Source organism: Dermacentor variabilis, chromosome 4 (genome assembly GCF_050947875.1).
Source record: "Dermacentor variabilis isolate Ectoservices chromosome 4, ASM5094787v1, whole genome shotgun sequence".
NCBI classification, from domain to species: Eukaryota; Metazoa; Arthropoda; class Arachnida; order Ixodida; family Ixodidae; genus Dermacentor; species Dermacentor variabilis.
In genome coordinates, this window is record NC_134571.1 from 59,279,375 (window position 1) to 59,295,295 (window position 15,921).

The 15,921-nt window shown below is 43.1% G+C and overlaps 2 protein-coding genes across 3 annotated transcripts in view; one reads left to right on the forward strand and one right to left on the reverse strand.

Annotated features, from left to right (window-relative positions):
- Septin2 (septin 2) overlaps positions 1-13,291 on the reverse strand; it is a 35,851-nt gene extending 22,560 nt beyond the window's left edge. The window contains exons 1-6 of the mRNA XM_075689214.1: positions 13,125-13,291; positions 12,576-12,702; positions 10,146-10,259; positions 8,703-8,784; positions 3,887-4,027; positions 1,552-1,669 (exon numbers count right to left, since the gene is read on the reverse strand). Coding sequence (XP_075545329.1) covers positions 1,552-1,669; positions 3,887-4,027; positions 8,703-8,784; positions 10,146-10,259; positions 12,576-12,702; positions 13,125-13,154 — 612 coding nt within the window. The 5' untranslated portion in view covers positions 13,155-13,291. The remainder of the gene's footprint in view (positions 1-1,551; positions 1,670-3,886; positions 4,028-8,702; positions 8,785-10,145; positions 10,260-12,575; positions 12,703-13,124) is intronic.
- A 225-nt stretch (positions 13,292-13,516) lies between these two features.
- The window catches only part of rg (A kinase anchor protein rugose), a 336,839-nt gene continuing 334,434 nt past the window's right edge, over positions 13,517-15,921 (forward strand). For both annotated transcript variants that reach the window (XM_075689210.1, XM_075689211.1), the window contains exon 1: positions 13,517-13,805. In XM_075689210.1, coding sequence (XP_075545325.1) covers positions 13,647-13,805 — 159 coding nt within the window. In that variant the 5' untranslated portion in view covers positions 13,517-13,646. The remainder of the gene's footprint in view (positions 13,806-15,921) is intronic.

Sequence of the window (15,921 nt, forward strand, 5' to 3'; positions counted from 1 at the left end):
ACAAGTGAGATTCACTCATAACAGCTGGCAAGTCAACCTCAGCTGACATACTCTCAGCCCGCGCACAATGCCTCAGTTTCGCGTTTCACTGTTTTTAAGAGTTTATTTTGGTTTGGATGAGGGACACCTGCATCTCGACATCAGCCAACACCGCTTTTTGAGCTCAAGCTCCTTCAAAGAATCGACGATGGCACGCTTCCTTTACCGTTCATTCCTCAATGCATAGTTCCTTTGTGTTCATGCCCTACCACCACGCACTTGCCCCACGGACCATTTTAATCATCCCCTTGTTCAGTTGTAAAGTCAATGTGCAATTTTTCGGACACCCTAGGGGCCCCGAAAACGTCAAAAAAAAAAAAAAAAATCGGGCAGTTCGAAAAAATGAATCCATGTCTTTTATTGCCTTTAAGGGCTCAAATCACCACAGACACATCCGAAAAAGCTCTGAAGGACTGCCAGTACACTTATTAAGCATATTGGTGCTCGTGCTGTGACAGGAGATGGCAGGTGCACGCGTGTATAATTAAGGAATACATACTGTGTCCCGTGACAATTGATCCTTCCCATGCTTGTTATGCTTCACCGCAATACTTTCGCGTATGCTTCAGAGCATAAAATTGCTATATTGAGGTAAAGCTGACTTTCGGGAACCGGCATTATGGAATACACCGTGCTTTCCTAGCTTCAAAGCCAATCGTGAGGCCCACAAAGGCGGAGTCGGTGCCATTCCTGACAGCGGTGAATTCTTTCAATGAAAAACACTGCACTCAACGGCAAGAAGCTTAATAGCGAATGTCTCTTGTCTCACACTCTCCCGAACAAACGAGAGCAGCCCGCAAGGCTCCCCATGTACGCGCGCAAGAATCAGATGGTGCGTACGTGGCGGCCGCTTACGCACCATGTAGCGTTCATGTTGCGTTCTTTACATGTGCACTTTGCAGAACGTAGCGATCTTACGTATGCAACGTATGCATACTAAAACTTTAATCATTTGACCATCTGCGTCCGTGGAAGTTTCCATTTATTGTCTCAGCATTTCTTTGCGGCAGAAGTAAAATTTCGTTACACTGAAATCGTACACAAACCCACTTTCCTATATTGAGGTTTTAAATACATGGTGTTCTATGGCAAGAGGTCATGAAAAGTTAAATACTTCGTTATATCAAGAATTTCATTATATCAAGTTTTAACTGTATACCCAATGGGCTTACCGTTGTGTCGGATATATCTACCGATACCTGGTAGCCTCCATGGTTTTGTTAAAGCTATGCAGCAGCACATGCATTGCATGCTTGCTGTCGCTATCATTACTTCGTCCTTCAAGCAAAACCAATTAATAGAAGACTGTGCATGTTTATAGACTTGCTTTTGCGAATGTGTAAGAGGGCTGCCACTGCTCCTTAGAAAACATGTTTCACCTTTGCATCATGACAGATTTCTTTAAAAAAGGGTGCAATGTATTTTCTTCTCAGCATTTACCAACCCCTCTGAAACACTCAGGCAGGGCCTCTGGCATAACCAAATATATTTGAGAAAAGGACAAAAGCTCACCTTAATCTTGAACCTTTGTAGCTCTGTCTTGGAAATGGTGTCAGCCTTGGCAATTATGGGGATGATGTTCACCTTGCTGTCCAATTTCTTCATGCACACCAGGTCAATGGACTTGAGCCTAAGAGCACATGAAAACAAGAAATCAGGAAATGACAGCACTTGGCGCTCAGAACCTGCATAAGCATGGTTTCCGATTCTATTAATTTGGTTGTGTATATATTTACATCACAAAGCATACAAGTATACCGTGTTTATGAATATCTACTGCATACCTCCACCTAACCGTCACAAACCAAATTACAGCCTTCAGAAAAGATGGAGGCATATGAACAAAAGTGCTTAAATGAACAAGCCTATACAGTTATCGGTACAAAGAAAACTTCCAGGTACAAATCCCAATGAGCTTTAATGCAAAACAGAATGACAGGAGAATGTGACAGGACAATGCGCTACTCGCTAATGTTGAAAGTACAGTTAAACCTTGATATAACTAAGTCGATAAAATTGGCGATTTGCTTCATTATATCGAAAATTTGTTCTATTGAAATTCGACCTTTTACGCAAATAAGTACAGTCGCCGATAAATTTTTCTTACACGGAAAGGGGCAGCAGAATTTTCAGAGTTATCGGGCAATTTAAAAAAAAGCAAATTTGAATGAGAAAGAAAGTCATTTTGATAAAATTTGGGAGCCTGCGATGAATGATGCGGTTTCATGCCCTGTACGTCAACGACATCTTCTCAGTGGTGCGAATTAAACAAAGCCAGCCACGCTTTCACAAGCACTCCACCCCCGCGGCTGATAGCATAGCCAGCACTGGGACCACGCTATCAGGAAAAGCACCGGCAGCAGGCCGTAGGGATTGAATGCTTCATCTGCCTCTCACTCCAACGGGTTATTGAAACTCGCCATTACGCAACCTCCAAGACTAAACGCGCGATAAGACTGCTTACATGGTGCCATGCCGTCTGTCTCGGCACGCCCACTCTTTGCATACGCAACAGATTACCTCTAAAGCAGGGTGTGCAGCTGCGTATGCGTTCAGTCGCACTTTGAGCCATGTAAATGCGCAGCCACAGTTGAGACCCGCCAACTTAACCCCCCTCCCCCCGGCCCCTCACGTGCGCTTGATCGTGTTACTGCAATTTCACTCCCCTCCCCTCCCTTCTTTCTCTTTGCTCGCACAGGAAGGCAGCACTTGTGAAGCCACCATCTTTCTTGTCTCCCCCTCGCACATTTTCTCTCGCACCTAAAGCACACAGTGCGAGGGGTGCGAAAGGATCTTATGGAACTTGGACTTTATACATGAACATGATGCGGCTCCACTTGGGTGGTCGCTCTTGTCCCATAGTGTGCGATTTGAGGTGTGTTTGCAAACAGCTGCTTGTAATTAAATCGTTTGACCATCTGCGCCCGTGGAAGTTTCCATTTGTTGTCTCTGCATTCCTCTGCGGCAGCAGTGAAATTTCGTTATATTGAAATGGCATACAAACGCATTTCATTATGTTGAGGTTCTAAATAGATGGTGTTCGATGAACAAGAGGTTATGAAAAGTTAAATATTTCGTTATATCTAGAATTTGGTTGTATTGAAGTTCGTCATATCGAGGTTTAACTTGAGGAACTTGTAGCCTTCCTGTGTCATCCTGTCTGCATTACAGCTCATTATGAATATGCAACAACTAGCCCATCAATGCACCTTGATCCAGGCATAAGGTTGTTTCCAACATTTCCACCACCACTCATTAATCCAGGCAGTGTGGGGCCTGGATTAATTTTATACTACAAGGGTTCTTAAGCACCTAAATCTAGCACTTTTTGCATTCTGTCACCACCAGAAAGTGGCCATGGTTGCCAGATATTCACCTCATGGCCTCATGATGAGCAGAATGTCATAGCTATTGGGCCACACTACAGCAGCAATGCGTGCGATAATTTAGCATACCTCCACAACTAGGCATTACAATTGAAGCCTAGTAATGCGGCAATTTAGAAGAGTGCAACTGCCAAGTGTCAACACATGCAAAAATAGCTTATATGAATGAAGCAGAATTCAAAAAGTAACAGTAGCAAAAACTTGAACATGATACATAAAAAATCAACAATTCCATGCAATATTTTACAAATGCATAACATGCATAAAATAAACATACAAACCTTAAACTGAGAAAATTTTTGGGCCTTTAAGAATCGCAAACAGCATTTAGTGAAGAACGTTGCAAGCTCTTCAAACTGTCAACTAAATGTAAGCTTAGCCTAGTTTTTATGGGACGCCTGAGGGAACTGCCTCAGAGGCATGCACGAAACCAGGCTATAGCTCAAATCAGCATTTCTTACCCATGTCCTGTTGGGCAAATGAAGTAGAGGCAGGCATGGACACGGGTATCGTGGTACAGTGACAGGCAACGCTTGATCTTAAGCTCTTCCTGGAGGTAGTTTTCAAATTGGGAATTGATGTAGTCCACAATGGCCTTGAAACTGTAAACATAAAGGTCGCAAAGGGTAGGGAAAAAGAAGGAAATAAAAAAACATTCACTAATCACCAAAAGGTACCCACGGCAGCAGCCCCTACAGGACCCTGGGCAAGAGCCTAAACAATTCCACTTTCCCAATATGTACGCTTGTTGGTTATGGTGTGAAATGCAAATAGCACAATTTGCAGTGTGAACCAATCTACTTTCCATCTTTAAGAGCACTCTGGTCCCACCATGAAACCTAGATTAGAAAAACACCTATGCAGAACTGGAAATATCAAATACAGAAACCAGAGCAAGGCGACTGTGCGATTTTATGCTCCCCACTCAAGGCATCTGGCATGGCTTTGAGGAAATGCCTTCAGTTGGGAACATAGTGGGCTCAAGCTCAGGTCAAACAAACAACTTGAAGGTTGAAGAGTACCGTAAAAGTACAGCAACAGCAGCTGCTGCATAAGTTAGCATGGCACCTGAAAATAGTGACTACCATGCCACCCGACAGTACTACCTATGGATGAGCCGAGGTGATTTCCATTGCCTGGAGTGCTTCATGTGCAGACTGTGGTCAAAAGATGCTACTGACATTTCACACTACCACAGCATATGGTAGAAGAGTGCTAAAGGGTTGTACAGGGTTCTCCATCATATTGAGCACAAGGCAAATGAAATGCATTGAGCCAGCTTCCTGAGGCTGCCTTTGGTGTCTCTTTAACCCACAGAGGTTAACTTTTAGAGCAACAGTAAATCAGCTGACTGCCCAAATATCTTTCAAAACTCTACATTCATTTGTTTAACTCAACATGATTGGTTATTACTGCAAAAAAATGAAGGGCAAACTTTATTTTTAATTGACTTAGTGTAGCACACAAATTGAACAAAAGGGCGGAGGACTAGTAATGTCAATGACTGCTTAAACTTTCACTTTTTACTTTGCTTTGAGTTTCAACTAGGGGTGGGTGAATATTCTAAGTTTCAGACGAAAATAGAATATTATGCACTAACTATGCATTTATACTTGAAAAAGAACTATTCAGTATTTTTGAATACAGTAAAACCTTGTTACACCATACCCACTTAAACAGTATTGTCATTTTAAAAGTAGGAAAGTCAGATCCCCGACTCAGCGACCATTGGACATAATGCGTTTTGTATCAGCATAAACCATACTAGCTTATTGCATACGTATTGGTTAAAACGTAGTGTTTCCACTCTTCATCGCGCAATCATGGCGATGCGTCGTCCCCATCGAGCGGCCCGGCAAAACAACAAGCCTCAGAGATCAGAACAACGGCCTCCAAGCGCCCTGCGTGGTTGCGCGTGAATCCACATCAACATCATTTCAGCGTCGTGCCGCCTTGCCAGAAAGCATTGTGGTGTCGTGCAAGTTAGGACTCGCATCATGCCGAAGCTCGGATAAAAATGCCGGGTGCTAAGCATAGGAGAAAAATTGGACATTGTTCGTGCTATCGAATGTGACATAAAGTCGGCGCTGGCACGCAACAGGGATCTACCATTGACTACAGTGCGCGACATTTGGAATGCGAAGAAGTTGCTTGGCAGCACTGCTGCGACCACGAAGAGATGACGGCTTCGAGGTTTGACTTTTCACCATTGTTGCCTGTCTTGTTGCTGAAGTGTCGCCCAACGAGAGTGCTGAGGACAACAGAGAAAGCAACAGCATGGGTGATTCAGGCCCGACAGTGGCAGAAGCTGCATGTTACGTCAGCCTCATGAATGAAATCGTCGCAACGAGAACAGCACCCCACAATGAAAAAGACGGCCAGCGACTTCTGCAGTGTTACCATGCACGTTCATGGAGAATATGCAATGCGGACGAGGAATCTGCCATGCGAGTGTTTGCCGAGAAGAGGCGGCTGGCTGAAAAGCTAGCCCGCAGCTTCAGTAAGTAAGAGGCCGTCATCGCTGCTAGGCCACGGCGGCATCAAAAAGAATAATACCCCTGTCAAGCGGGCAAGTGTACTTACGGGTAGTGCACTTCGGGACCTTGAGTGACACCTTAGGCTACGCGGTGCTACAGTAGAAAACAAAGCGCATTCACAAAAAAAAAAAAAAAAAAAAAAAAAAGCAGCAGACTAAAATCACGTTTTTTGAAGATGTACATTAAAATAAAAAAAACCTTCTAAAAAGGGATTGCTTTAGTTATATTATAAATAAAAAACAATCTATATTTACTCAACAAAAACAAAAATATTTTTATCATAAGAGTGTTACAAGTCAAGGCCGGCCAAGACGAATGCCTAGCCAATCCAGAACAAGATGATGGCATGTGATGAGGTGGCATTTGATCCTGCTAGAACAGAATATCAGCGAGTTCTCTTCTGATTATTTTGTTAAAAGCTGTTCAACAGCTAGAATGAACTTTGTGTCTTTTTCTATGCATTACATTTTGTATCGTTTAAACTGCTGGTGGCAAGGCTACGCATTTGACCAGCAAAGTGCGTTCAGTGAACCCCTCCGACCGGAGTGCACTTAACTTGCCCACTTGACAGGGGTATAACCCTTTTGTTGCGCAAAGCGAATAAATACTGCATGTTTTTGCCCTTTCATCGCACTCTCTCCGAGTTCCGTTTTTGACAGGTAAATGGGTGATCTCATACTATCTCAGTTAAGCAGTACTACCGTTTAGTGCATACTTCTTCCGAGCTCCGGTCAACTACGGTTTAACAAAGTTGCACTGTACTGTTAACCAAATATTTCGCAACAACAGACGCTTAAGGTTTTGCCACTGTTCTCTGTCAGCTAAACAAAGTATTACAAATCATCAGAAGTGAGACAACAAATGTTTACGATGTAATGCTGATACAAAGTGGATAATGCAATCTTTGTTTTTGGCTTCACGGCAGAAACCTACATGGCATTAACGATTTCTTTTTTTTTTTGGTGTCAATGTTTTTGGAAGGCCAGCCATGTGGTTGTTTTAAAACCTTTAGTGATGTTTTCCTCACAATGGGCTCATTTAGATGTGTTTACGGCACACAGTCCTTTACCATCTATTTTTTATGTACAACTTCTGATCCTTTAGTCGGAAAATGGTAAAACAGCCGCCATTTATTCTTTGAATTCTTGTTTGCAATCAGGTTCTTATAATGTTGGAAGGCTACTCATAAAGTTCTTTTTCTTTTTTTTGGTAACAATTAGCGATATTCTGTATAAAGCTGATCATTTGTTTCTAACAGTTAGCTGTATTTTTTTGCAATAGTTGGTACAGCCGTGGTACCTAATTATACCGAAATAAATATTCTTATAGTAAGTATTTGCGTCTGCCTTTGACTATTTGATATTTGATACTTACTATTAGCACCCTATTCAAAAAAGTTGATATTCGCCCACCTCTAGTTTCAACCTGTCCTTTGTTCAATTTGTGTGCTACTCTAAGTCTATGGAACGTCAAGTAGCCCACAACTGTGCATTTCCAAGTTCTTTTTGTGATTTTGCTCCAAAACCTCAGAGGCGATACATCAGTATGACGTCACAAATGTGTATGTTCCTGTATATGAGCCATTTTGGCAGAGAAAAACTTCCCAAAACTTGCTAGGTTAAGCTTTTTGTTACTGTAGTTACTGTTACTGTGTATGTAATGTAGTCTTTTAACAGTAAGTAATTAACCATAATTCAGTGGACACTCAATATCCAGGACGTTACAGGTAGTTGGTGCAGGAACATCATTGCTAACCACATTTTTTTTAGTCTCTCTTCTGGCCTGCCGAAGTTGTTTCTCACACTAGAAGTTGTCAGTTTGCTTTTGCAAAAACTTAATTTACTAGGGCAACTTAACATTCATCTCTTGTGCCCCCTTAAACAGCGCAAATTAGTTAACACTGAATTGAATTTTGGGGTTTGACATGCCAAAACCCCAATTTAATTATAAGGCACATCGTCGTGGGGGACTCCGGGTTAGTTTTGACCACCTGAATTTTTTTTAACATAAACCCGATGCATGGCACACAGGCGTTTCTGCATTTCACCCTCATCGAAATGTGGCCGCCGTGGCCGGCATTCAATCCCATGCCCTCAGGCTTAGTAGCGCAATGCCATAGCCACTACGTCACCACGGCGGGTTAACATTCATGTTAACTATTTCTGTGTCAGCGTGCTATGACATGCGCTATTCTTTTCTGTGTCATGCAATTGCTGTTATCAGAATTCTGCTGTTTAACAAGTTGCACTCCTGATTACTAGGGCACTAATTCTTTTTGAACAGTACAGTCCTTTCTAGAAATACGGGCCAGTCACAGTAGCCGACTGCTGACTCAAAGATTGATGTTTGTGGTGTATTCTATATTTTGCATGACCACTGCGAGCAAATCTGGAAAATTTAATGACTGCACTTGTTGCTATCACTGCTGCTGGGTTGTGCTTTGATTTAAAGGGCACAAGCTCACCAAATGGAGTGTTTACATCCTGAGCAACGCACATGTGACAATGTTGGTACTACTGCCCAACATTATAAAAACAGTTATGCAACAGCTTAGTGCCCTCTGTGGCTGACCGCTTGCCTACAAAAATTGCTATAGTGTTAAGATAACGTTACTTATAGAAAAGACTTGTAAAAATGCACAAGGCAATTAAAATAATAGTAATTACAGCAATTCCAATGTCCACCTAGGCAGATGTCATGTACAACACCAAACAGACAGACCAAACAATAAAATGCAAACCTGTCTTCCTTGTTGATTTGATCCCCATAGCCAACAGTGTCCACAATTGTCAGCTTGAGCCTGACATTGCTTTCTTGTAATTCTGAAAGAAGCAGCGTAATCCTCATAAGTAATGACTAAATACTACACGATTCTAATACAAGTGAATCCTATACAAAAGATATGTGCACCAATATGCTGCAAGACATCTCTACATAACACTTACTGCGGGTGGCAGATGTGCGTGATAGAAACATACAGCCAAGTTAGAAACTCTGTATACAGTCCTTCGTTACATAGGTCACTTCGTAGTAAAGATTGTGCACTGGACTGCTCACAATAGAGTAGGCTAAGCACGCTCAAAAATAAAACCTTTATTTAACACGACTTCCAAGAAAAACTTAGTGAATTAAGGTACTAATATTTTTTCTGCAAACTTTGCTTAGCAGAATACGAGACTTCAGCTGACATTGTGCCAATGTTTAGGGAATGGTTCACAACATAACATGGGAGTGACGTAAGGTAAAGCTGCAGTTCGTCAAAAGCTGCTATTGCCTCCCTTGCCGTCGAAATTCTTTGTTTGTTAACAGGTTCATCACTGTTGCCTTTCTTGACATTTGTGTCCTTTCCACCCCGAGTGCTATTGAAGAAGTTGTCGGTCGTCAGTTACAATTACATCATCCCATCGTCAGCTGTTGCACTTGGTGCTGTGCTACAACACTCGGCGAATGAGTTCAACAAGTACTGGAGCAGTGCAGCAGGACTTGACACACGACTCATCGGCATGCTTGTCAAGTGTGTTATTAGTGCTGCCATTAGTGCTAGAGCAGAGGGCAGCTCAGTGGCGCATGCGGAGAGCAGTGGTGGCACCACTATGCGACGTTCGCTGTAAAGCAACAATTCGGATGTCAGGTATGTCTAAATCTCTCCATTGTACAAGCAAATTCATTGTAGAGGTCTTCATTGTAGAGGAGTTTACAATACACATGAAAGGCAGGAATAAGCCTGGGATATATTTAGTCCTTCGCGATACAAGTCATTTCGCTGTCGAGGTGTTTGTTGTAAAGGTATTCAACTGTGCTAAGCGGTGGGGTTTAGCACCCTAAAGTTCCACAGTGGCATATGAATGATGCCACAACATAACATATGCTGGTTTTATTTGATTTATTTTGGTTTTATTTGGTTTTATTTGACCATCAGGGTTGCTTAATAGGCACCCAAAGCACGGTACATAAGTGTTTCTGCCTTCCACCTTCAGAGTACAGCCAGGGATAGAGCTTGTGACTTCATGTTCGGTACAGAAAAACGCAGTATATACTCACATAAAACTCTATTATAAAGCAGTACATAGGTTTTCGAACAAACGGCTTGAAGGTAGCAAGTGAAGCCTTATTTAAACTGCTGTGTCGCACCAAGTACTACTGTTTATATTTTTACAATGAGTTGATGAATGTGGATTCTTACCAAAAGTCTTTGGCTTCAGCACCACATTGGATAAGTTGTGGGGGCTTTGCGTTGTTTCAAATGAACGATTGAACAGCGACTCCATCAAGGTTGACTTCCCTATACCAGTTTCACCTGCAAAGAAAATAGGTGCCAAAGGACAAATTAAGTCAAACCTGGTTCCCGAAACATTAAGTGTACTGACTGATTTGTGCCAATATCCTCCAAGCATGCCAACCCTGACTTAGTGGCAATCCTTATCACAGAGATAATCTTAAGAAATTTTCATAGATAGCACTTCTTTGAAAAAGCTAATAACACAATCATTGATATACACTGGAGTCATCACCCACTTGTACGTGGAAGAGCCATACCTTTAGTTGCACTACCTTAACTTGTAAAATTTGTACCTGCTCGCTTCGTTCCTTAAAAATTTTCTGAATTGCTACCACACACAATGACAAGGTACTCACCCATGCCAACAGTTAAAATACCATATTTTCTGGACTGCAAGTTGCAGTTTCTTTCCCTCAAAATTTTCCTCAGCGAGTCTTATACAACAGTGCGACTTATATATGCCTAAAGCCATGCACGCTGATATGACCAGTATGAGGGTTGTTTTCCCAGAGCACCGCATGCCGTAAAAGGAATGCAAGCAACATGCCTACAACGCTTCTAAATGTTTACTCGGTAGCTAGCAATAGTGACCCAGCGACGCTGCCGGCTGCAGTAGCTGAACTTTTTGACTGCGTCGTAGGACGAGGGCTTCGATGGCTTTGCATGAAGTGAAATAAATGTTGAAGATTTCTTTTTTTTTTTTTTGAATTTTGCAGCAAGCATGAAATGCTGTGCACTGCAAAAGCACACATTATTACGCTTCATCATGCCAAGTGAGTTAAAATAGACAACGTATACACCGGTGTGACTAATATAGCAATTCTTTCTATGAAAGTTGTGAAAAATGGGGCGTGCAAATTATAGAGGTGCGATTCAGAGTCCGGAAAATAAGATATATGCTTCTAAAAGAGGTAGAGTTCTGTGAATGTCCCCCATTTTGACAGCCAAGGAAACCATTGTTATCGAGGATAGAACGCTTCAGATTTGCAGCAGGAGTCAGGCTTGATGCAGCACCAGCAATGAATGCTCACTCAATCTGCTTCATTTGCGATCCTCATGCACAATTGGTTAAAAAAAAAAAAAAAACAGTGAAAGCGGCTTCACAACAGAGACATATGCCCTGTTGCATGTGCCAAGTGGGGGCTAACTTTGCGGTACTTTGCTGCAAAAAATGCATTTGTGCAAAATGTAGAAACAATTTTTGTTTTATTACGTTCGGGATTTGTTGCGAGGCATACATACTAAAAATTTTTAATAAAGAATAAAAAACAACTGTCATTCAGCAAAGCTCCTACAGGAGAAAAAAAAGTGTGCTGCCTCAAAATTTCACACAGAACAAAAAAGAAATAACAATAAATAAAAAATATAACGAAGGAAAGAATGATTTGAGAAGATGTTCAGGAATCAATGAACAAATGAGCTACTGCACTTCAAAGAGGCAGCTGCACTGTTGACATCTAGCTGTGCCTTAGTGGCAGCTTCTCTGCATGTGTAATTGCTTTTCTTTCAATCATGTGAATGTGTTCAGCGAAAGGAAGCCTCAGAAGCAGATGGAAAAGAAATGTGCAAGCACGGCAGTAGTGCTGGTGGTCTCATCTGCTACCCGAGCACATGTTGGTGGCGCTTGGTGTGACTGATTCTCTACTTTGAATTACCATGTTTTTGACTGCACTTCTGGCTGTGTGTTCGTAGCAAGAAGGCTGCAGTTTATATAATGCTCACAATTCACAGGTGAGGCCACACTCATAGTTACCCTTTCCTTTTATTTAATCCAATAGGTACAGCACTGAATTTGGGCTACGTAAAAGCACCACTGATATTTATTTTAGTGTTAAATGTAGCGACTGCTTTCAGCTTTCGTTCACAGGAAAATGAAGTGCTATGAGACATCACACAGATTCCACAATGGTGCTGCCACCATACCAAGAAACACTAGCATGCTCAATTGTATGTGTGAATACAGTACATCAGATGTTATTGTTAGCCCCTTAAAACACACGACAGTGTCTTTAGATACATATCGTGTCATATCACACAGCCAACGTTAATTGTAAACAAACTTGTGGTACAACAGGCTGGCTTATATGTTGAGCCACCCTTTCCCAGGAAGAAAAAATTGCAAATAGGTCAATGTCAGGTTCACTTCATGTGGCATTACTGCTTAGATGGGTTCAATTGCTTTAAACTATGGCACCTTCACCCTGAAGTCTTCGCCGATCATGGCTCTCCGTGTATAGCTGCTGTAAACGTAAGTTGAATCAGGAATTAGCTTGTCTAAACATTGGTAAATGAAAACAACGAAGTTTCATCACAGCATTCCAGCCCTGTGCTCACCTATGCAAAGAATGTTGAAGTGGAAGCCCTGCTGCACGGATTTGCTAACCAGCTGTTCAGGGAGGCTGTCAAATCCGACATGGCTCTGCAACTTGAGTGTGCGAATGTGGTCATCGATGAAGTTTCCCTGCAAAAAATGAGCGTGTCGCAGTGGTTCAGTGAGGAGAGGGGCGAACAAGGCAAGATATCGAAATAGTTCTTGCGATGAAGTATCATCTTTGGCCCTAAACTTTCCAATTAGGTTACATTTTAATCATCGCAATCTCTATTTAATACGAGGCCGGATGTTTATCTAGCCCATTTCCTGCGTGCCAATTACAACGTTCCCGGTTGCTCCGGGCGTGGCACCACATGAGTCAACGCCTACAGGTGTACGTTTCGCGCGCGGTACAATGCTTTTTTGAAAGAACTTCATCGTACGAAGCGCTGTCATAACAACAAAAGTTAACGGATCTGCCGTTAGCTCGATATCTGCGCTAGGCTTACACGAGAGATTCACAGGAGTATCTTAAATTTTAAAATTGAGAACAGACTGGGTGCTCCACTTACGTTGGTCTGTTCGACTTCGGCCGCCGACATGGTGCTGAAACAATTGTTTTCAGCTTTGCTGCTGAGGGCTGTACAAGGACAGAGACAGAACGCTTTGCTTTTACTTTTGACAGATGCCGCTTACAAGCGCCAAGCTGGGGTTGCGATCGAAGCGCCGCTGTGGCGCCGCCTTGTATCTTCTGTAAGTCTAGTAGCGCCGCCACACTCGAAGCGTACACGCCCCAAAATTGTAGGGCCGCAGAAAAATTTTCGTCAAATATTTGCTACAGTTTGTTGCAATAATTTGTCACTTACTGCACTTATATGCAAAAATTATAAGTTATTCTGCTAAGTGCAAGTAATTGTATTGTTTAGATGTTTTAGGTACGTTTTCTTACGACGACTGCGAGTCTATTAAAATGATCCACTTAGCTTTAAACATGGCGAGAAGCCAGGGTGGGAGTGTACGCCTTTTCGGTGGATGTAATGTCTCGTAAATTGTTTTCGCCTGTTTCTGTGTGACAACATTCCCGTCGTGAAAGCATGGATGTGCCGCCAGACACAGCGATGGCCCAGGCCAAGCGTCCCGAGGATGTGATTAAGATGCCTTTGAACGACAATCTGAAATTCGCCGTACTGATCGGATTTGTCGAAGTCGGCCAAGTCTCCAACAAGGAGGTGGTAAACACCGTGTTACACTTGGTGAGTGTGCACCTGTTTCTCTGTCGGCGCGCCGCGTCTCAACGCCGGCATTTCTTGGCAGTCGCTTCGTGAAACGGATTTAATCCGCAATCTGCGATCAAATTAGTAGCAGCATACGCTTCAATCGGCGTAGTATACTACGCTCGTGAGCGTGAGATCAACCGAAAGCTAAGCTGAGCATGCTTTTCTTTCACCTAAGCTGTGTGTTTAGTTTACGATTATCGTAGATGGTACAATGAAAGTGAAGAGGTAAAAAATAAAAATGCAATATTTAAGCCGAAGATGTTCTCGATTGTTGCATTATCAAGCTCCTTATCATCGCCGTAAGAAAATTGCCGCGATCCTAAGTCGTCGCGGTAACGGCTTGCCGTAAAGATAAGGAATACTGCTATTCTCGAAATATTCTCCTTTCGTCACATGATGTCGATGTTATCGCGGGAACCTGTGTTTCTGCGGCATTTTTGACTTCGTTGTAATACTAGATAAGAGTAATTTTCAATCAAAAGAAGTACCTTGCAGTCGGGATCATACGCAAACCTCTGCTGGCTGTTTCTGATGCACAATACGGAAAAGGCACGCCTGCAGACTTTTTTGAGCGGCTTTATTGCATGTTAAACTATCAGTCTGTGAGTTGCCAACCAGTGGTAACCGAGTTGCTAACCAAAGGGGAGGGAGAGGAAAGGCGCGGCTGCTTTTACTGGGCTTTCTTTTTCCTCTCCACACATTTAAGTAAACATGTTTTGCTGGGTTTGAAAAGACTAGCAAAGCTCATGTCACGCATTCCGAGCGCCGATCGCTCGCTTCACACGCGTTCGCCTCTTGTACCTGCAAAAAAACTACCCTGCATTGCAGTGTCCTACTGTGGTCAGGCTGACACGGAGAGTGAAACATGGGCGATCATTTTTGCTGTGCGTGCTCGTCGAAGCGAACGTGCTATGTCGCCTTTTTTTTTTTAAATCATTTATTAGTAATCTTGGCCGGCAGTTTCAGGTCACTGACTACAGCCAGCTGCGTAGCGTCCTTTTTATCTCTCTCTGTTGAACGCGGCGCAAAACCTGCGTGCACTTAACACAACGCGGGCTCGAAGGAGGTCACTGCCGCGAGTAAAGAGGTGTGTCGCATAAGTTCAACTCAGTGCGGCGTAATCTGTGCCGCTCTTAATTTAACGTGGCCTTTCGAGTCAGCGTAATCGAGCGAGTGAACGACGTGGCGAGGAGTTGAATTGGCGTGGACTTTCCCTAGCGATATATCCCACGCATGGGCTGACGTTATATCGGCATCTTATTTATCGATTGTTCTCGCAGCGAGACGGCGATGATGTTTTTCTTTTCTTTTCTTTTTTTTTTGTTCTTGCCAACCTAAAAAACAAAAAGACAGATAACGATCGCTTTCGCGATCTGGAAGGGGCTGGCGAACTTGTGTTTGCCGAGGCAACCGCAAACTTCATTGAATTGCGGGCGGAGACGCCGTAAGGTGTCCCCTCACACCTTCTCTCCTGCTGTGGCGTGCATGCACAAACCAACCTGTGACCACAATGTAAGGGAATTCGTCATGCTCACTGGATTATTTTTGCAGCCCTCACGCGAGCGCCAATGCGCATCTCGCGGTCGGACTTCGAACCGAATCCTGATCACCTGGACTCTTCGCTGTTCTACTGAGAAATGAAGTTAATCATTTTTTTTTTCTGAATCCCTGCAGCAGGTTTATTGCCGACGTGTTGCCTGCTCATGCGTTGTTTTTTCCACACGTGGCCGTGAACCGAGCCGAATATGCAGGTAATGTGCATAAGAACTGTGCAGCGGGGACATCTAGGCGTCTGGCTATATAATGGCTGCTATCGAATTCTCGTCTTTTCCGCTCCCATTCACCAGTAGACACGCAGGTTATAGAAGAAAAAAAAAAAAGAACGAAGGCGAGAAGTCTACATCGTGCGCTTTTGTGTGCGCCTATTGTTTTGCGGACAGACCCTTGTACGATGAGCAATTCGGTATCCGATATCGATAGAACGTTGGGAGACGCGGCACCTGTTGCTTAACGTCGTTACGTTATCATGTGGACAGCCTCACGCGCCGTCGCGAACAGAAACAACTATCCGTCTAAAAGCAAGGCGTACGGA